The 20,894-nt window shown below is 57.2% G+C and overlaps 2 protein-coding genes across 5 annotated transcripts in view; one reads left to right on the plus strand and one right to left on the minus strand.

Annotated features, from left to right (window-relative positions):
* Nucleotides 1–20,894, plus strand: part of POLD2 (DNA polymerase delta 2, accessory subunit) — a 26,444-nt gene continuing 5,550 nt past the window's right edge. The window contains exons 1-11 of one of the 3 annotated variants that reach the window (XM_090050595.1): nucleotides 1–148; nucleotides 329–599; nucleotides 2,885–3,006; nucleotides 4,533–4,656; nucleotides 4,972–5,086; nucleotides 5,652–5,850; nucleotides 6,210–6,290; nucleotides 7,173–7,330; nucleotides 7,528–7,655; nucleotides 8,066–8,167; nucleotides 8,505–8,753. In XM_090050595.1, the coding sequence (XP_089906721.1) occupies nucleotides 380–599; nucleotides 2,885–3,006; nucleotides 4,533–4,656; nucleotides 4,972–5,086; nucleotides 5,652–5,850; nucleotides 6,210–6,290; nucleotides 7,173–7,330; nucleotides 7,528–7,655; nucleotides 8,066–8,167; nucleotides 8,505–8,662 (1,407 nt within the window). In that variant the 5' untranslated portion in view covers nucleotides 1–148; nucleotides 329–379 and the 3' untranslated portion in view covers nucleotides 8,663–8,753. Of the gene's footprint in view, nucleotides 149–328; nucleotides 600–2,884; nucleotides 3,007–4,532; nucleotides 4,657–4,971; nucleotides 5,087–5,651; nucleotides 5,851–6,209; nucleotides 6,291–7,172; nucleotides 7,331–7,527; nucleotides 7,656–8,065; nucleotides 8,168–8,504; nucleotides 8,754–20,894 lie in introns of those variants that run through there. The other 2 variants (XM_090050596.1, XM_090050597.1) reach the window with 2 other exon arrangements.
* The window catches only part of AEBP1 (AE binding protein 1), a 20,155-nt gene continuing 11,186 nt past the window's right edge, over nucleotides 11,926–20,894 (minus strand). For both annotated transcript variants that reach the window (XM_090050594.1, XM_090050593.1), the window contains 16 exons: nucleotides 20,216–20,293; nucleotides 19,869–19,961; nucleotides 19,439–19,537; nucleotides 18,970–19,044; nucleotides 18,169–18,278; nucleotides 17,931–18,070; nucleotides 17,412–17,496; nucleotides 17,000–17,144; nucleotides 16,208–16,296; nucleotides 15,993–16,116; nucleotides 15,522–15,718; nucleotides 14,997–15,176; nucleotides 14,449–14,794; nucleotides 13,444–13,583; nucleotides 13,257–13,356; nucleotides 11,926–12,959 (listed from right to left, as the gene is read on the minus strand). In XM_090050594.1, coding sequence (XP_089906720.1) covers nucleotides 12,400–12,959; nucleotides 13,257–13,356; nucleotides 13,444–13,583; nucleotides 14,449–14,794; nucleotides 14,997–15,176; nucleotides 15,522–15,718; nucleotides 15,993–16,116; nucleotides 16,208–16,296; nucleotides 17,000–17,144; nucleotides 17,412–17,496; nucleotides 17,931–18,070; nucleotides 18,169–18,278; nucleotides 18,970–19,044; nucleotides 19,439–19,537; nucleotides 19,869–19,961; nucleotides 20,216–20,293 — 2,561 coding nt within the window. In that variant the 3' untranslated portion in view covers nucleotides 11,926–12,399. The remainder of the gene's footprint in view (nucleotides 12,960–13,256; nucleotides 13,357–13,443; nucleotides 13,584–14,448; nucleotides 14,795–14,996; nucleotides 15,177–15,521; nucleotides 15,719–15,992; nucleotides 16,117–16,207; nucleotides 16,297–16,999; nucleotides 17,145–17,411; nucleotides 17,497–17,930; nucleotides 18,071–18,168; nucleotides 18,279–18,969; nucleotides 19,045–19,438; nucleotides 19,538–19,868; nucleotides 19,962–20,215; nucleotides 20,294–20,894) is intronic.

Genomic DNA, 20,894 nt, shown 5'->3' on the forward strand with positions numbered 1-20,894 from the left:
TGCCTCTCGTCACTTCCGCCCGGGCGGGCTGCTTCCGGGTGAGGCCTTGGCGCCTTTTCCAAGCACCCATGGGGCTGCGGGCTTGCCGGCGCCGAGCGGGCACAGCTCTGACCCCTGACCCCTGACCCCGCCAGGCCAATCGGTTCCTGTACGTGCCCCCTGGGCCCGATCCTGGAGCACGGGGCTGGGTTGGGAGCTGCGGGTCGGGGGTGAGGGGCACCCCGCTGTGGGGTGCGGGCACCGGGAGTGGCGCTGTGGGTGGGAAGCAGGATCCAGGGTGAGAGGCGATGCCAGACCCACAGCAACACACTGGAGCTTTATTTCTTAGCCCCAGGCAGAGCGTCGTGGACCCAGCCAGGAGCCAGCGCCAGCCCCAGCCATGTTCTCGGAGCAGGCAGCCCCCACGGCGCAGGGGCTGCTGGCTCCCCCCTCGGCCGAACCCTCCACCTTCGCCAGGGCGCCAGTGTCCACCTACGCCGACTGCTCCGAGCCCTTCCGGCTGGGCCAGCGCAGCTTCAGTCGCCAGTACGCCCACATCTACGCCACACGCCTCATCCAGATGCGGCCCCTGCTGGAGGAGCGGGCCCGGCACAAATGGGGTGAGTCTGCGTCTCCACCTTCCCAGCCACTGGGCAGTGACCCCCTGCCCTGGGAGCCTGTGGGTCTGTCTCTGCTGGCATCCAGTGTGCCAGGCCAGCCAGGGAACCTGTCATGAACCCTGGCAGCTTGGAGCTGCATCTTCTTTCCTGCTGAAGGGCTGAAGACCTTTCCCGTCTTCCAAGCCTGCAGAAAGGCAACTGAGTCCCTCGGGGATCTTGGCATTCTCCAGGCAATGCGCTGCCAGCCAAATTCCTGTCTGGCCCGGGCATCTTCCATGCCAAGGACCCCAGAGGCTGGGGCAGCGCCGCCATCAGTCCTGTGGGGAGATGCCTGCAGCTGCCAGGCACTGACTGCTTTGGTCCGTGGCAGGGGCACAAGCCTGGGTTTGTTGTGGTCACAAAGGTGCCATTCAAGTCCAAGACAGGAACTCAGGAGTGAAGGAATAGCAGATGTGGGTCAGGCCCTGACAAAGCGCACGGAGTCTCATCATGGGGAGCCTTTCAAAGGCGGGTTTCCATGAGAACACCTCATAGCTGCCACCAGACCCAGAGCTGACACCAGACCCAGGAGCTGAAAAACAACGGCTCGTTGCCTGAAACCAGAGCCTCGTTCAGGCTATGCTGCGGTTCCCTTGTAGCTATGAGACTGGGGTAAACATCAGCCTAGAATGTCATAGCCTCTGTGGTTTCCTCCTCTCTTGGGGGTTTATCTTCACCTTTCTCATTGCAGCCCTGTGTCCTGCTGCTGTAGGCTAAGTGAAGTGGTGTAGGAGTCTCATAAGGCACAGGCTGGATGATGCCTTCAGGGTGATGCTGTTGCTGCCGTTTCTTTGCTCTGTAGTGTGTGGTGGTTTTCCAACAATCCCCAGCTCCTGGGGGCAGGTGCCAATGTGAAGATCTGAGCTTGCAGGAATCCCCGGCTCTAAGCCTGGTCATTAATGTTCCCTTCTGGCCTTAGTACCTCTGTCAGCGAGGTTTCTCCCTTTCTTGTCATGGGGCTGTATGGGCAGGGGACAAACAGCCTGTGATCTGGGAGCCTCTGGGCAGTTCTCTATAGTTAGAGGAATCTCCCTCTCTGGCTTCCCTGATGAGATGGCTGTCCAGTGCTGGGGACCACGTCTTCTAGTGCCGCCTGAACCAGCGACAGCCTTCAGGGGTGCAGGGAAGCAGCAGCCTCCCAAGATCAGCCTGTGTCTTTTGTCGGGCTCCTGTGGTGAGGTCTGCCCAGAGATCCTGTCTGGGAGGAGTCAGCTTTTAATGGACTTGAGTCCAAATGCCGGTGCCTTCACCTCTTTCTGGTGCAAGTGCCCTTGGCTGTCACAAGAGGGCACCATCTCCTCTGACAGGGAAGAGCCTGTGAATCTATAGTTTCCCAGGCCAGAATGACTGGTTGCAACGATTATATCCTGTCCCAGGCCCAGCCCTGGGGCACCCAGCTCTGTCTGACAGGCCCCAGAGACAGGAGCGTCCCCAGGTGAGGTGCGTTGGGGGCTGATCCCCCTGACGCCTGCAGACTGGACTGTATATGGCTGAGGTTTCTGTGTCCAGGGCTGGGGTGGGGCAGCTCTCTGCCCTGGGATGCACTGGAGCAGGCGCTCGCTCCAGGGTGGCTCAAAGGACCACATGGGTTCCCCCCCAACAAGGAGCACAGGTGAAAAGACATCTTGCTTCTGGCACATCCCAGCTGGCTGCCCTGCTACCTCCCAGCTCTCTCGGCTTGTTGGCTTTACTAGCTCAGTATTGTAGATCTGTCCTTCAGGGCTTCCTGCCTACTGCACCCTCTTCTTGGGGAACTGGGTGCTCTGGGCCTTTCCCAGATGTCATCAGAGGCTCTTCATGAGGAGATGAGAACTCGACAGAGCCCATGGAGCAGGTGGGGAATCTGGGCAATGGGAGACGCTGCCTGTCTGGGCTAAGATCTCTCCTGGGTCTTGAGGCAGAGTGAGCCATGTTGGCCTGAGGGTCCCCTTCACAAGCCCATGAGAGGTATTGCCCTAGTTGAGTGGGTCCTGGCACATCCTGTGGTGGCAGCTGCTGCAGATCAGAGCTCACTGGTAGCTTGGCTCTCCTAGTCCTGTTCAGCTGCTGCCAGCCTGTTCTGCCTAGGTCCATTTCTTGCAGCGCCTCATGGCTCCTCTTGGCATTTTGGATTCTTCTCCCTGGAGAAGTCACTGACCCCCTGATTGAGGTGGTCTCCTCCAGGGCTGCCATTACCACGTTCTTGTCCCTCAGGTAAAGCAAATGGTGCTGAGAGGTTGAGTTGTCTCTTCCTTTCTCTTTCGCAGGCAGTGGCATCACCGTGAGGAAGCTGTGTGAGCTGCAAGCTGGGGAGAAGTGCTGTGTGGTAGGAACCCTCTTCAAGTCCATGCAGCTCCAGCCCTCCATCCTGCGGGAGATCAGTGAGGAGGTAATGGCTGGGTGGTGTTGCCAGGGGGTATTCAGCATGGCCCAGAAGCATGTTTCTGAGAAACATTCCATTGAGTTCTCAGCTTCTCAAGCACCCTATCTCCTGTCTGCTCTTAGCACAGGGGACAGTGAGGAGCAGAATGCATTCAGAGCTGCCCTAGATTTGTCCCCTCATTCAGGGAATCTGGACACATCCCCCTTCGCTCTCTGAAAGCTCTGCACTGGCTGCTACCACCCTAATGCCCTGCTCCCACTGATCCAAAGAGAACAGAGGACCTGGGGCTCAGTTAGCCTGTTTGTTTAGCAGCACAGAGGGATATGCTTTAAACAAGGACATGACTGTCAAGACACACATCTTGTCAGGGTACAGAGGGGACTTGTTGACCCAAGAGTCCCCTTTTTTAGAGTCTTTGACCCTTTGCACATGCTCCTAAGTGTGTCATTGGTGTGTTGTTGAGGCTGGCTCTGGGTCTGACCTGGTGTCTCTGAGGGCTCTGTGCCAGCTGTACTGGGATCTTGTAGGCCTCCCTCTCACAACAGACCTGTGCACCCCTTGCTTTTCCTCTGACTGAAATTGGCTCCTTTCCCTTCAGGTGCTTGTGACTGGTTGTGTTCAGTATCCCCAGGCTGCATTCCTTTAGTGGCTCTTTAGCCATAGGACTTAGTTCAGCTGGGGGAAAGGTTATTATACCACCAGCAGATCTACTCTTGTGTCTTACCTGGCATCCTAGCGAGGTCTGGGCCTCCTCTGGGCCTTGTCCACCCGCTTGTAGAGCCCTCGTAGGGATAGGACTGTGTGCCTTTTAAATCCTTACACCCTTGATGGACTCACCAGACAGTCAGCACTGGGCTGCCAGCAGATGTCTGCTGTGGGAGTATGGTCCTGGGATGCTGTCCCATAGGCCAGTGAGCTCCCTTGGTGCATTAAATCCATGCCATGCGTCTGGTGGCCAATCACAGACCAAATGCCCAGAATGCACTGGGTTCATCAATGTGTGGATAGTGCCAGCTCCTTTAAAATAACCCAGTCTCTTCCTCGGCTTCCTGGGGAAGCCAGATCTGAGCAGGGCGAGAATTGTGAGGGAATAAAATTAGCACTATCTCAGCCAGGCCCCATTCAAATGGGCAATAATTGCAAGCACATTTGCAGGGAATGTCCAGTAAAAGATTGCAGGTGGGGGAGGGACTAGGGGGATGCTGAGCAGATGAGTAACTTCCTCTGGGGGTAGGGAGCCAAGTCATGTTTGCATGTTCTCTGCACCGCAGGGAATAGTGAGGGAAAAACAACTGAGGAGAGGAACTGTGGGAAGCAAAGGCCCAGGAAAGCCCCTCTCATGCAAAACTGCACCATTGGAAGAGAGGGTGGTTGCATAGAGCAGGCAGCTACAAATACAGGCCCCAGGGGGCTCGTCAGATGTCTCTGTCCAGCCATGTGTGCCTCACCCTGGAAGCTCTGGGGCAGTGTGGGATGAAAGGCAGCCTTGCACAGTTCCACACTCTTAACTGACACCTCCCCTGTCTCCTCAGCACAACCTTTTGCCCCAGCCACCTCGCACCAAGTACATCCATCACTCAGACGAGCTCATCTTGGAAGATGAGCTGCAGCGGATCAAGCTGGAGGGAACCATTGATGTTCAGAAGCTGGTGACAGGTATGGGTGGCTGTGGTGTGGGAGATGAGGGTGCTTCTGTGACAAGGTCCTGGTAGCTTGGGGCCAGGACATTTGATGCATGTCAGGGACAGGCTAGCACTGACTGCCCTGGGTGAATGAGCACAACCCTCAGACCTGTGCTGACATCGGGCAGTTGGTAGCATGAGGAAAGGGAGTGCCATTGCTTATATCTAGTGCTCCTATGAGAGCAGAGCACCTGGCAGCGATCCAGGCAGGATAAGGGAAGCAGAGGGCACCGTGAATGGGGCGGGTACCATCTTAACGTTGTCTTCTCTCTGGGGCTGTGCCTTGCAGGGACCATCCTCGCCATCTACGGCTCGGAGAAGGACGACGGCAAGTTCCTGGTGGAAGACCACTGCTTTGCCGACCTGCCCCGGCAGCTGCCCATGCGTGGGCCTAGCACCAACCAGTGAGCCTCCTCACTCTGGACACCCTGTGGGCAGGGAGGGCTGGGGCTGTCTCCAGCCTTTACCTCTTCCTGGAACTTGGTTGGATTTGTGCCTTGAAGCAGGGGTTGTATGGGGGGTGCTGGTGGCTCACTGCCTCTATAGAGACATATGGGCCCAACATGTCCTTAAGGAACAGGCCTGCATACCTCCAAGCCAAGGCAGGAAGGAAACGCTGTGAGTTGAAATGAACCCATGCTGGTGAACGGCCAGTGTAGATGGGGCCTTGCCCTCTGCCCTCCAAGATGCCCGTTGCTAGGAATGATGCTGGCAGCTTTTGCAGACTTGGTGTCCCACAACATGGCAATTTGTGGCACCACTGGGGGCTGGCCCAGGCTGTCCCCCAGCTGGGCTGAGTGGCTGATAGCTTCCCCCTCTTCCTTTCCTGCCTTATCCTGAAATGGCAGCTGGAGGTTTCTCCCTGGTCCCCTCACAGAGTTGGTCATGTGGTGCAGTGCACCGTGTGCCTGAGGGGTTGGTGCCCATGGGGTGCAGCACTCACAGCCCGCCTTTCATCCCCCTCCCCAGCTTTGTTCTGCTGGTGTCAGGCCTGGGCCTGGGCAGTGGGAGTGGTGAAAGCCTCCTGAGCATGCAGCTGCTGGTGGATGTGGTCACGGGGCAGCTGGGAGCCGAGGGTGAGCAGAGCAGTGCAGCCCAAATCGCCCGTGTCATCCTCGCCGGCAACTTGCTCAGCCAGAGCACCCAGAGCAGGGACACCATCAACAAGGTATGAGCCGGGCACTGGCCTCTGGCTGTGGGAGAATCAGTTGGGCAAGGCAAGCTGTGAAGGCAGCCTGGTGGGGTACGGCCCTGGCATTGTCCTGTGTGCTGAGGGCAGGCAGATGCTGTGGCTTTGGGACATCTCCCATATCCCATGTCGTACTGTGGAGGCCCCGAAGCAAGGTTAGAGGGCAGGTGATGCATAAGCAGTGGGAATGGGAAGCCACTGAGATACACGCTGTCCCCTTGCCTGACTACAGCCTAGACTGGAGGGAGCCTTCCAAGAGGTCTGCTCCTTGTCCCCCTGGCACATGCACTCTCTGGGGCAGTTTCCTCACTCTCAGTGCTCTCTGCTCTCCCTTCTAGGCAAAGTACCTCACCAAGAAGACTCAGGCAGCCAGCGTGGAGGCCGTGAAGATGCTGGATGAGATCTTGCTGCAGCTCTGTGTGAGTTGGTGCAGGCAGCTGGGAGAGCTTGGTTAGCCATGAAGATGGGGAGCAAGGTCTCCTTGTGTGGAGGTGGTGGAAGGGGCTGGGAGGAATCAGTCCTCCCTAGAGCAGGAGCCAGGGCTAGGGGGTGGCAAGGGCTCAGTGCACCTGGAGGGCAAGGGCAGTGGGAAAGGGGGCCTGTTTGTGCAGTAGGGGAGGGGAGAAGGGTGTAGGGAGGGATGGGGGTGGGAACCATCGCTCCTGACACTAATCAGAAACTTTTCCTCATATGTGTTTTCTCACACAAACAGTATTTTTCAAGAGAAGGTGCTTCGACCAAAGTTTCCACAGGGGGGAGCAGTTTTTAACAGAAACACTTTCCATTCCAGGATTTTTCCCTTTGAATTTCCTTTGAAGGCCTCTTTAGCGCTGTATTGTGGGGGCTCCCCTGTGCCTCTGTTTCACTCCTGACCCATCTGCACAGACACACTGGACACCACATGTGTCACCTTTCTGCTCCTGAAACAGCATTGCTGGGATGTTTTACCTGGTCTTTAATGTCCTTCTGGGCACCTGGACCAGTCTCTTGTCTTCCAAGAGTTCCTCCGCTGCAATGAAACAGCTTTACACTAGGTTCCATGTGTCACATGCTGGTGGTTCCCACTGGGGTAGCTGCAGTAATTGAACCCATCAGTTGCTGAGGCAGCATGTTGGGAAGCAATAAACAGAATAAATAGAACAACAGAAAATCAGTTCCCTTTCGGCTTCCGCCCACCCCACAAACTGAAGCTTTTGCAGGCTTTTGTTTAAGGGGAATTTTAACTGTTTTCACACTGGGACCCAAATGTGCCCTGAGCATGTTAACACCATGGCACAGCTCTGCCCCTTTTCTGCTTGCAGACATCTGTGCCCGTGGATGTGATGCCTGGCGAGTTTGACCCAACTAACTACACACTGCCCCAGCAGCCACTGCATCGCTGCATGCTGCCCCTGGCCAGCACCTACTCTACCCTGCAGCTGGTCACCAACCCCTACCAGGCTGAGATCGACGGGGTCAGGTAATTCCTGGCAACTGCAGGATGGAGGGAAGCCAGTGAGATCCCTGCCAGGGGTTCAGGAAAGAGCTTGGTCTGGTGACCGGCTGTCCCTGGGCAGGTCAAGGCGGGGCTGGGTAGGGCCAGGCAGCGCAGGATGGGTACCTGGTAGGTGCAGAGGGGCTGCGAGTGGCCTGGTTTCCTCCTGACTCTTACTCTAGGTTTCTGGGGACATCTGGCCAGAACATCAGCGACATCTTCAAGTACAGCAGTATGGACGACTACCTGGAGATCCTCGAGTGGACGCTGTGTGTGGGACATGTCAGTCCCACGGCGCCAGACACTCTTGGTAGGTGGGGAAGGAGCCCTCTGGGGCTTGCCTTGGGGCGTCTCCATGTAGGGCTGGATCAGGCAGGAGCTACCAGGGCTACACATCCCTGCCTTTGTGGGGCTGTGGTGGCTGCTGGCAGGCTGTGTACCGCACCCTGAAGACTGCCGTATGGCAGGGTAGTTGCCACAGGAGTGGCTCAGCCTCTGAGTTTCAGACCCAGCCCTGCTCACTTGCACAGGAAAGCCAGGATGGCGTTGTGCATGCACCCACACCCCACTGGACTCCGGAGGGGTCTCCCATGACAGCACGACTCCTTGCCCCTCTGCTGTCATACCACTGGACGTGGGCCTGTGAAGAGCACATGGGGCATACTTGGGTGGGAGGAACAGGGCATGTTCCTGGCTCCAAGCCCTCTCCTGGCCTCGCAGGCTGCTACCCCTTCTACAAGTCAGACCCCTTCATCTTCACCGACTGCCCTCACGTCTATTTCTGTGGGAATGCGCCGCTCTTCAGTTCCAAGCTGCTCAAAGGTGAGGCTTGAAGGCCCCTGGCCAGGGTTGGGGACAGGGGGAGGGCCTGGTGGAGAGGGCTCTGGCTGGGTATGGCAGAGCCCCTGGGTTGGGGCCCAGAGAGCTGTCTAGGTGCTCAGGTCTCCTTCCCTGTGTGAAGAGCCAGAAGAAATTACATTGAACAGTGACCGTGGGGCTGCTGCAGAGCCATGCTGTTGATTTTTCCTAGCTGTCACTGTGTCCCCTCCCTTGCTGTAGGGTGTGGCACTGCCCTCCATACCCAGGGGAGGGGGTTGCAGTGGGGCTCAGCCCCAGTCAGTGCCCCACAAAGCTGCTCAGCTAATCCCTTGCCCGGCAGGAAGAGATGGGCAGCAGGTGCTGCTGGTGACAGTTCCAGACTTCAGTGCAACTCAGACTGCCTGCCTCATCAACCTGTGTGACCTCAGCTGCCAGCCTGTCAGCTTCTCTGGCTTCAGCGCTGATGAGGATGAGGGTGACATGGAGATTGGGCACTGAACAGGTGCCACCACTAATGGACCTTAATTAAAGCCTCCTAGTCCCTCCTGCAGCCTGTAGCCATGCAGGGAGGGGTAGGGACTGACATCTGGCCCATGTGTGTCCTGATCTCTGAGCTGGATGGGGGTGGTGCTGGCTGCCCATGTTGTAGGAATAGAGAAGTAGGACTGGAAGGGACCTCTAGAGGTTACATAGTCCAGCCCTTTGCCTGAAGCAGTATCATCTCTATCCAAACCATCCCAGACAAATCCATTATCTCATCTCTTTGTACAATGAGTGTCAACCCTGACACAGCACCAGACAACACTGACCTGCCACAGGGAAAGCAGGGGAACCACAGTGCCCAGTGTCCTGCTTCCATAAAAAGATTGTTAATATATACTTGAGAAATCCCAGCAAGAGGCCCTGCCCTCTGCTACAGAGGAAGGTAATCTCATCTTTCTGGTCCAAACCAATCTGACCAGGGAATAAATTCCTTCTTGATCCCAAAAATGACTATAATGTCCATGGGGTATATCTGTCCCTCTCTGCCCCAGCTAGTCCTCCTAACCTGGGCTGGCTTTGGGTCAAGTGGGGGAACCTGGGGCTCTGACATACGTGCTGATGAGGACCTAGAGCTTCACTCCTATGAGACCCAGATCCCAGCCCCACCACCCAGGCTCTGTTGTTCAACATCATTAATGATGTGGACATTGGAGTCAGAAGGGGACTGGCCAAGTTTGCCGATGATACCAAACTTGGGTAAAGCATCCACACCTGAGGACAGGAGGGTGATCCAGGCAGATCTGGACAGGCTCAGGAAATAGGCAGATGAGAACCTAATGGTGTTTAACACCATAAAATGCAAGGTTCTCCACCTTGGGAGGAAAAACCTGCAGCATCCTTATAGGCTTGGCAGTGCTACGCTGGCTAGCACTATGGATAAAAAGGACTTGGGGGTCATAGTTTCTAGGGTCAGAAGGGACCTGAGTAGATCATCTAGTCTGACCCCCTGCAATGGCAGGAAAGAGTACTGGGGTCTAACGACCCCAGCAAGGTTTTCATTTAACCTTTTAAAAACCCCCAGGGTAGGAGCCTGCACCACTTCTCTTGGAAGTTGGTTCCAGATCCTAGCCGCCTTGACTGTGAAGTAGCGCCTCCTGATATCTAGCCTGAATCTACACTCTGCCAGCTTGTGACCGTTATTCCTGGTCACTCCTAGTATTGCTCGGGGGAACAGGGACTCCCCCAATGCCTGCTGATCCCCCCGACTAGTTTATAACAAGCCACTAGATCCCCCCTCAGCCTTCTCTTTTGGAGGCTGAACAGGTTCAGGTCCCATAGCCTCTCGTAGGGCCTGCCCTGCTGCCCCCTGATCATGCGAGTGGCCTCCTCTGGATCCTCTCCATGCTGTCGACATCCCTCTTGGAAGAGCGGTGCCCAGAACTGGACGCAGTACTCCAGCTGCGGCCTGACCAGTGCCACATAGAGGGGGAGGATCACCTCTTTGGACCTGCTTGAGATGCATCTGTGGATGCATGACAAGGTACGGTTGGCCTTCCTGACCACGTCCCCACACTGCCGGCCCATGTTTATCTTGGAGTCAATGATGACTCCAAGATTCTTTTCCGCCTCCGTGCTGACAAGAGGGGAGTTCTTCAACCTGTAGGTATGGTGCCGGTTGTTCCTCCCCAGGTGCATCACTTTGCACTTGTTGGTGTTGAATCCCATCCTATTCACATCCGCGCCCACCCTTGTAACCTGTCTAGGTCTGATAGTAGCCAGTTGCTTCCTCCTAGTGTGCCCACATCCCCCCACATCTTAGTGTCATCAGCAAATTTGAACAGGGTGCTTTTTACCCCCTCGTCCAAATCACTGATGAAGATATTGAACAGTGTGGCCCCAAGGACCAAGCCCTGGGGGCCCTCACTGCCCACATCCCTGCAGATCAAAAATGACCCGTCCACCACCGCTTTCTGGGTGCGGCCCTCCAGCCAGTTGGCGACACAATTGACTGTGTGGGTGTCACAGTTTCTTAATGAGAACAGGGTGAGAGACAGTGTCGAAAGCCTTCCGGAAGTCCAGGAAGACTACGTCCACTGCTACCCCTGCATCTAATGATTTGCTGATCTGATCATAAAAGGCTACCAGGTTGGTCTGACAGGACCTGCCACTGATGAACCCATGTTGGTTGCCCTTAAGCATGCAGTCCCTTGCTGGCCTCTCGTGGATGTGTGCCAGAATAATTTTTCTCAGACAGCTTGCCTAGGATCAAGGTAAGACTAACTGGCCTATAGTTTCCTGGGTCCTCCTTCTTTTTCTTTTTGAAGATGGGAACCACGCTGGCCCTCTTCCAGTCCTCCGGCACCACACCAGAGCACCACGAGTGCTCATAAAGCCATGCCAGGGGTCCTGCAATGACCTCAGCCAATTCCTTTAGAACTCTAGGGTGGAGATCGTCCGGACTGGCTGACTTGAACATGTCCAGTCCCTCCAGAAGCTCTCTAACTAGTTCCTCACTAACCCTTGATTGACCGCAAGATGAATATGAGCCTTCAACATGATGCTGCGGCTAGTAAAGCAAGCAAAACTCTGGCTTGCATCAATAGATGCTTCTCAAGTAAATCCCAGGACGTCATTCTCCCATTGTACTTGGCTTTAATGATGCTGCAGCTGGAGTACTGCATCCAGTTTTGGGCTCCACAATTCAAAAAGGATGTGGAGAAGCTTGATAGAGTCCAGAGAAGAGCCACGCACATGATCAGAGGTCAGGAGAACAGACCTTACGATGACAGGCTGAGAACTCTGGGACTCTTCAGCCTGGAAAAGCGCAGGCTCAGGGGTGATCTTATGGCTACCTATCAGTTTATCAGGGGTGACCACCAGGATCTGGGGGAATGATTGTTCACCAGAGTGCCCCAAGGAATGACAAGGTTGAACAGCTTAAACTCCAGCAAGACAGTTTCAGGCTGGACACGAGGAAGAATTTCTTTACTGTTTGAGCCCCCAAGGTCTGGAATAGACTGCCATCGGAGATGGTTCAAGCACCCACTTTGAGTGCCTTCAAGATGCATTTGGATGCTTATCTTGCTGGGATCGTATGACCCCAGCTGACTTCCTGCCCCTGGGGCAGGGGGCTGGACTCAACGATCTTCTGAGGTCCCTTCCAGCCCTAATGTCTATGAAATCTGTGAGACAGGCCATGCTCTCTGGCAGTCCAGTTTCCTCCCAGGGGTAGTGAGGGGCTCCATTTGGTAGGAGAGAGGATGCAAGCGGCACATTAACAACGTAGCTTGATTTATTTGTATAACAACAAGATGAGGGGAGGACCCCACGCTGCCCCTGCCTCCCGGGCCCTGCCCCGCAGAGGGGGCCAGCTCTGCTAACGCAGCCCCCACTCCCACCCCGTGCAGGCAGCCTCATGGCTCATTGGACTGAACCCAGAACAGGTGGAGGGGAGAAAGGGCTGGGGCCTGCTTCACCCATGGGAGGTGGGGGGTGCCTGGTCTCTAGGACCAGGAGATCACATTGGTCAAAGCCCAGTGAGGGGAGCTCCCCAGCTCCCCAGGTTTGATCCCATATGCCTAGAAAGCAGCGCGGTGAGAGGGGGCTGCTGTGGGTGATATGTCTCTAGGAGGGCTCTACAAGCAGACAACAGTACCAGCAGCTGAGAAGGTGGCAGCCAGCGAGAGCCAGGGCTGGCTGCCTGCATCTATGATGGGCTTTTCAGCAATGGCGTGAGAAGCTTCCCCTGCACTCTAATCGCCAAAGTTGACAGTGTAGGTCTCAGCGGTGGTGAGGGGTTGCGGCGTGCCCGTGCCTGCCTCCCAGGCTTCGGGCTCAGTCTCTAGCTCTGTTACCACTTCTGTCACGGTTTCTGTGTAGGTCTCCATTTCCCATGTGGCAGCTGTGGGTGGCTCCTGGCTCCAGGGAGCAAAGGTGGTGCTGCTGAAGGGAATAGGCAGTACCGTGGTGGCTGGGGGTGGCTCGGTGGGGGCAGCTGTGGTGGCATTGAGCCGGCGGTTCCGCATCTGTTGTCGGAGCCGCATGCGGTGCCGCAGCCGCAGCCGCAGCCGCATGCGCTCTCGTGGTGTCATGGGCTGCCCGGGAATGATGCGCCGGATGGGCCGGTTCCCATTCATGGCCATGATCTCACGGATTCGCTTCCAGTTGGAACGTGCCAACACAAAGTTGCACTGCGTGGCCCCGATGTCATAGTACACGCTGCAGGTCTTGGTGCTTGGGTTGTAGCCCTCAGCTCGGGCCAGGACACGGTACTCACCCGGGTTCAGGATGCGCCAGTAATCCCCACCAGCGGCTGGAGGGACATGGGAGATCGGGGGTGGGTCTCAGGACGGGGAAAGGGCCCATGGAGACTTCCCCAATTCATCCCGCTGTTGTGTCTTGGCCTGTCCATGGGGCTCTGCCCTCTCCCTAGGACAGGGGACCCTGCCCACCATGGGTACCATAGGGCATGAGTCTGGGGGCCCCACTGCTAGGCTCTTACTGCTTGGGGGGACAGGAACAGCACCCACAATGGAAGGAGAGGGTCCAGAGCTGAGTGGTGGGGAGGGGTCAGGTAGGACCCCTGATAGCACTCAGGGCTGGACTTTACCTGTCTTCACATGATGGTTGATGCCTCCCACAACAATGGTGGCATTGGCAATAGGGTCACCCTGCTGGTCTGTCACTGTTCCCTTGATGCCACGATGCACCTGTCAGGGGAAGCAGCATGAGCCTGGGGATGTGACCTTCCATTGTACACCCCAGCCACCCTTGGCCCATGCTGGTCCAAGCCCTACCTGCTCCATGAAGGTGAGCAGTGACTCTTTGTTGTTCTCCCACTCCTGCTGCAACTCACTCTCATGGGGGAACTTGTCACAGCCCAGGTAGATGGAGAGCTCCAGGCAGTTGGTGTGCAGATAGCTGAAATCGTTCATGCCTGCAGGAGCAGAGATGCTGGGGTCAGGGGGCTGCCTTTGAGTTTCAGCTGGCGGAGTGGGCTCCCCTGCCTGGTAACTGGCACCCCCCTGCTCCAGATGGCTTGGGGCTGGGTTGTGGGCTTGTAGCCAGAAGGAGAATCATGGAGAGGTGGGGCTGCAAGGGATCTCCAGAGGTCACACGTAGTCCAACTCCCTGCCTGAGGCAGGATCATTCCTGTCCAAACCATAAACTCTTTGTAAAACTACTGTCAACCCTGACAAAACACCACACATCTCAGCCGACCCTGCCATACGGAAAGCAGGGGGACCACAGTGGACAACATCTTGCTACTGTAAAGGTTGTTAATATATGCTTAAGAGATTCCAGAGAAAGGCTGTGTCTCCTGCTACTGAGGAAGGCAAACCTTCCCCACAAGTCTGTGCCAAGCTGACCAGGGGGATCAAATTCCTTCCTAATCCCCAGTGCAGCATAAGGCTGACCATGAGTGGAGGGGCAAGACCCTCTAGCCAGAACTCTCCAGCTTGAAGTCCCAGCAGGAGCACTAACACAGCCCGGTCACCATCCTCAGCCTGGGCTGCAGCCAACACACAGTGCACCCAGAAGCTGATGGTGATAGGAGGCAAAGATGAGAATGCAGGGGGTTGGGGAAAGGACTGAGTCCCCCTGAACTGCTCAGGCCACATCAAGGAGCCCAGCACTGCCCTGGGGCTGTAGGCCCATCTGTCAGTGTTCTCTGGGAGTAGGGCAGGCAGCTAAAGCCCAGAGGCTCCATTCCCCGCTGTCATTTCTGGCTTGGGGGACACTGTTTATGCATTGTTCCTGGCACTACCCATTTGTCACACTCCACCCCATCCCACACTCACTGCCAGTCCTGGAATGCCACTTGGCACCACTAACGATGCCCATGCCATTGGTCATGTCCTGGGTGTGGCAGCCCCCACGGAAGGTCTCGGTCATGGTGAGGTGAGCCGAGGCGTAGGAGATGGCAAGCCAGCGGAAGATGGCATGGTCAGGCGTTTCTGTGGCCTCCAAGTTCTCCTCCTCATAGTCGTCATCAGGTGGGCGGGCAGGCACCGCTGCATTCTCTGGAGCGGGTCGTGCCATGTCATAGGGGTATGACACCAGCTTCTCCCCACCATGGAAGTTGGCCCCCAGCACAAAGGGGATCTTGTCCATCCAGGCCAGGATGGCACGGATCTCCACTGCCACCTGGGGAGACAGGCATGGAACTGGGGGCTGAGATCATGTCCAAGTGCACAGTGCCCCTCCAGTGCCAACACCTTTGCCCACCTCACAGCCATAATCAGACCCTACCAGGTTCCCAGGAATGTTCCTACTTTCCTACCCTCCTGGGATTTCTGGCAGCCCCACCCATAGCAGAGTCCCGTGCTGTACCCCAGGGCTCACTCACATGGGCATCCTCAGCCAGGTAGTGCTCAGGGATGGGGATGTGGTGGTTGGAGAACTTGTGGGGCACCAGCTTCCTCTCCTCGGCCGCCCACAGCACTGTGTTGAGGTCGGGGAAGTTCTCAAAGAGGTCATAGCCTTCCTCACTCCAGAGGCCCAGTGCCCAGTTTCCCAGCTCTGAGCCCTGTGGGGAGAACGGGTGACACTGGGTCAGTGGTACATGTTGGCACAGTCCCCAATGTCTCCATACTCTCCCCATGTTCCCTTACTCCAAGCCACCCAGACCCCACAGCCTGGCTATCCATGGACCCACCAATCAATTCAGCCACCATGGGGCTTTCTATTCCTAGCAGGACAGAGCCTGCCAGGAACCTCCTATGGCCCTGGCTGCCTGCAAGACCCCAGATGAACCCCCTTGCCCTGGAGAACAACCCTCCATAGCTGCCAGCAGGCCCCACCCTACATGCCTGATTGCTGGGATGGCCCTGTCCCCATGGCAGCCCCAGGTCAGCAGCTTGAGGGTCATTACCGTCTGGCTGGCAATCTCATAGCCATCAGGGTTGAGGGAGGGCACAAGGTGGATGCGAGTCTCAGACACCAGGTTGCGCACACGAGGGTTCCCGTCCTTGTACTCCTTGCACAGGAACTGCATCAGCAGCAGCAGCAGCTCCCGCCCCAGCACCTCATTGCCATGGATGCCAGCTGTGTAGCGGAACTCAGGCTCCCCTGAAAGTGGAGCCACAAGGGCGGGCATGGGTACCTGCCCCTGCCCCTGCCAATAATCTAGGAGGTTCAGGGGCTGCCCTAGAGGGCCTGGTGCACTGGGACCCCCAAAAGCTGGGCACAGGAGTCAGAGATGCTTTGGGTGGGGGTCCCTGCACTCCCAGCTCCCAGCACTGCCCTGAACTACATGCTAGGCATTGGGCACCTTGGGGTGCTTCTCCCTATCACTGTGGTGCCAGGGACAGTGCTGGCCCCAGCCCCAGCACCGCCTTCTCACCCAGCTCATGTTCCCCGGGGTTGTCGGAGATCTCCATGGCATAGATCTTCAGGCCGCGGGAGCTCTTGCCGATGTTGTAGATGCGCGTGATGGTGGGGCACTCCTCGTTCACCACCTTCATGAGCTGCAGCGGGGGAACGGAGTGGGGTCACCCAGGCTGACTGGGAAGAGGTTGTGGCGGGGTGCGAAAAGACCACTCTGTAACCTGGGCTCACCTGCCTCATGTCCTTGTAGCTGTGGTGGCGGAAGTCCAGGTTGTCAGTGGAGGTCACCTCATTCTGCTGGGTGTAGTAGGTGCTGATGGCTGGGGTGGGGCAGAGATCAGACATGCCTGGCTACAGGCCCTGGCCTCCCTTTACCCAAGCACTGGGGCCCAGCCTTGGCCAGTGCCACTCGCTCCCTGCAGCCCGGCCAGGACCCCCACTTCTTTCCTGGCATGGTCCAGTCTCCTCCTTTCTCTTTGCCCAGAGAGGACCTGAGTTTGTCTCCCCTCTCTAAGACCCTCCAGGCCCTGAAAGTTGAGAGCCAAAGACAGCAAAGGCACTGGGCCATCCCCCATCTCCCCTGCCCACTCATACTAGGATATGTGGCATGAGCAGGGGGCTCTCAGTCAGTCTGGGGCATTGCCAGCTGCATCCTATCCTAGGTACTGGGCTGGGGATACCCAGCTGATGCCATCTGGTCCCACCTGATGCCATCTGGGATTGGCAGTGGAGGACCCCACCAAACCCCTGACTCAGAGCTCTTCCCGAGCTGGTGCCTGCTGGTCAGGTCAGATAGCCGCACTGAAACGGGTTCTGTCTTGGAGCCTACAGGCCATGCCAGCCCCAGGTGCCAGCTGGGGGCTTCCACCCTCCTGTGGGTCCAGCCACCCTCCTGCAGCTCCCTGCCCCCAGGCTTGGGTCATTGATGCCTAGGGCACTTTGCTGCAGGGCATGGAGTAAAACCAGCCAGGCCTGTTCAAAGCTGCAAGGGTGGGCAGGGGCCTGGATTCTGTGGTCTCTTACTGGAGAGGGGGCAGCCTAGCACCTCCAGCCGCATGCAGAGGCTCCCGTTCCAGGTCTGGGGGTACACACGGATGAAGCGCGCCACCACGGGCTCCGGGAACTCGGTCAACACGGGTGTGTCCTTGTCCACATTGCCATGGAACAACTGCAGGAGAGACATGGGATCACCAATGGCACTGAGACATGGGGCCAGGCTGGGAGCAGACAGAGGCCAGGCTAGATCTCATTATCACTCTGCCAGTGCCCCCAGCTATGCCCCACAGCCCCCATTCCCCAGCCTTGCCATCCCCTCAGCTCTGTCCCAATCCGTGTGCCATCCCTGAACTTGGGCCTCAAACACAGGCCCAATGACTCCCAGGCAGCCCGTGGAAGTCTCCCAGGCTGGAAGGAAGCCAGGTGGCTGAGCACGTACCATCTCCTCATAGCCATTGGTGTACATCACCCAGTTCTGGCTGTCGTTGCTGAAGCCCACGTAGAAGGTGGTGACAAAGTCGTCACTGTGGAGACAGGCTGTGTTGGGCACTGGGGGGGCTGGAGCATGGATGAGTGGCCAGGTAGGGCAGGGGGCTGTATTAGTTACCCTGCAGACACATCCCCTGGCCCCCTGGGTGTGTGGGGGTCAGAGGAGTTTCACCCATGTCTCCAGGCACAGTCACTAGGGACCGCAGGGAATCTGAATCAGCCTCCCATCCACAAGCCACAGGAATGCAGCTGTCTTCTCCCAGGGTGGAGACCCCATACGTACCCCACTTTATGGCCCAAATGTCCCATATTGGGAAGCCTCAACTCCCTTGGTCCTGAGGGATCGGGGATGTGCATGCTGGACCAGAGCCCACGCTGTGGTGTAGGCCATGTGTAGGGGATATGGGGATCCCCCCTCCCTGCTCCAGCTCCATGCCAAGTTCACACTTCAACCCCGGCCCATACACACTGGATGAGGGAATCCCGGCCCTGTGTGATGACTCCAGTGAACTTGGTGGTTCTCCTGGTGTCCACCTCGATCCAGTGCATGCGGCTGTCATCCTCTGCACACCAGGCCCCATCAAAGAAGTCGTCCTCGTTGGCACCGGCCTGGGGGCAGCAGGGGGGAGAGGGCAGCTTCAGCTCGCAGGTGGGAGAGATGCCTCCCTCACAGCCTGAGGCAGGGCAGGGAAGGGAGGTTCTGCTACCTGCATGTTGAGTCGCCCACGCTGGGCGCTCAGGCCGTGACGTAGCATGGATGAGGCCAGCATCTGGTCGTCCTCAATGCGGTGGGACTCCAGCCCAATGGGGGTGCACTCTGGGGGCAGAGGAGAGGACAGCCCCTTGTCACCAGGCGTACAGAACCAGAGAGACCCAGCTGAGCCCAGGGAGGGGGAGTTGGGGCGGGGGGGGGCGTTTGTGATGCCAGAGGGTGGGGGGCAGCTGGGCTGTAAAGGCTCTTTTCCCAGGGCTTGGGTCCCCTTACAGACACTTCCTGCCTCTCCCCCACTGCTGGCTCCTGACCCACAGCCCCAGTTGCAGCCATGCTTGTCCCAGTACCGCCCCTTGCAGGTCCTAATTCCCTGGCTAAACTAGTTCCAGTTTGACCCCTGAGTGGCCCCAGTTTCATAGCCACACTGGGCCGAGTTACCCAGCTATACTGATCCCAGTCACCACACCCCCTACTGGGGTGGGAGTAATTTCAAGCGTATATAATTACACACCCAAGAGCTGTCCAGGTCCCACTGATTCAGTGCCATAGCATGGTGGAAGCACGGAGCTCTTACCTGTTCTCTGCCTGCCTTCCCTCCCTGGTCCCCAGGCTCAGGGCACCCCCACTCCTGGATACACCCATGCCATTCCCTTGAGCCCATGCCCTCTCCTCATACTCCCTGATAGGACAGCCCATGTCCTCTGATAGGAAAGTGGCAAAGTCAGAGTTTGGGTCTCACATCCACCCTGGCCCAACACTGCCCAGCCCTCACCCACGCCTTTGCGGGGCAACTCACTTGTCTTCTCCTCTGGGGGAGTCCATTCATCCTCATCTGTTTCCCACTTTTTCCCTCCTGTCTTCTTTGGTTTCCCTGTGTGCAGTGACAAAGAGGGAAGGTGAGGTGAGGACAGGGATCCCACAGGGAGCAAAGTGCCCCATGCCCCTGAGCAGTGGGGATGGGAACGGGCAGCTGAAGGCACCAGGGTCTCACTCTCTGAACCCTCAGGGGGCTGATCCCTGGTGGGCTGGCAGAACCAGGCAGGGGAGGGCTTCACAGGGGAGCCGAGGTCTTGACCAGGGGCTTCAAAGTAAGCTGGGAGGGCACCTGGCTTAGGTGGTCAAGTCAGAGCTCAGTCTCTGCAAGGTATTCTGAGTACAATCGTCTTCCTGCAGCTGGGTCCTGGCAGGGTAATGGGTGTGGGTGGCTGGTGGGGGCAAGGTCTGGTTCTGGGCCCAAACCAGAGAGGCAGGAGCTCAGTGCACACCTTTACGGTCCTTGGTCTTGTCCTCAGTCCACTTGTCCTCACCAGTGTCCACCTCCTCCTCCTCCTCCTCCTTGCTGCTGCTGCCCTTCTTGGGCTTCCCTGGGGTGAGAGGGATAGAGCAGGGTGAGGCGGGACCCTCTGGTGCCAGGTTCAACTGCCGGAGGGGCTCCCTCTTTTGTGTCTCTGGGGGCCTTGGTATGGGGGGCTGGAGCCCAGGCTGAGGGCTGTCACTATGTGTGACTGGCAGTGCTCTAGTCAGAGCCAGTGGCTCAGATGTCTCCATCTGTCCCCCCCACCAAGTGAGTCACACCTAGGTCTAGCTCCTTAAGTCTGCCTAGCCCCATCTCCCCCATTTCTGGTGCCCCCACAGTGTGCCAGTTCCTCCTTGGTATCTGAAGCCCTGCCCCCCGACATCCAGCTCTCTCCTTACGTGGCTTGAGTCTCTCCTCATTTGTCTCCATCTCATCCTCATCCTCCTTGCCAGGGTATTTCTTGGGCTTTGGCAGGAGTGGGCTGTAGTCCACTGCAGGGGGAGAAGAACCAGTTGGGGTCCAGTGTCCTTGCACCCACTTTGTCCCCAGGGGATCCCCACCTTAACGGCAAGCACTACAGGGCAGCCAGGCAGGCTCAGATGGGTGCTGGATGTCCCCCACTCAGGACAGCACTTTGTTGCTTCTGGGGGGAAGGGAGCATCCGGGACCCCTGCATTGACTGTGCCAGGTCTGTAATGCAGTGCCTCTGACTAGGCCTTTCTGCTCCACAACAGCTGATACCCACTGTCATCATAGTCCGGCCGCTCTAGCCCCTCCTCGTAGTCTCTCTCTGCAGGTGGTGTGGGTGGTTCCACTGGCTTCCCTGCAGAGGAAGTGGGGACAGGCTGGTGGGCTCGGGGAGGGAGGCAGCTCAGGCTGGGACAAGAGAGCCCCAGGGTCAGGCTGTGGCCAGCAGTCCCATCAGGGAACCCCCCACAGACCCACTAGAGCCCTGCCCTGCCCACCAGGGTGGCACCTATCTGCCTTACTATGCCATGAACAGGCCAGGAGAGAAGCAGCCATCTTTGCATCCTTATGTGTCCCCTTTCCTTATCCATCCATCCAGCAATACCCACCATCTACCCCTACATGCATTCATCTATCTGTCATCCGTACTTATACTTTCCTCTTTCCATCCACACATGCATTCCCACACCCAGCTCTATCTATCTATCTATTCACCCACAACCATTCACACCTATATACCCATCGTCTCTATACATCTGTCAGTCCCCAGACCCACCATTTAATCAATCCTCATCCATTTCTATACATCCCCTCTGTCCATCCATCTGTCCCTCTGCCCCCACTGACACCCACCATCTGTCCACCTCTATATACATCAGTCTACCTACGCATCATTTACCCATCTACACCTGCTCTCAACCACCCACCGATCTTATCCATGGCATTACAGCGCATGA

This window comes from Crocodylus siamensis, chromosome 6 (assembly GCF_052110815.1).
Source record: "Crocodylus siamensis isolate JL-2025a chromosome 6, ASM5211081v1, whole genome shotgun sequence".
Taxonomy (NCBI): domain Eukaryota; kingdom Metazoa; phylum Chordata; order Crocodylia; family Crocodylidae; genus Crocodylus; species Crocodylus siamensis.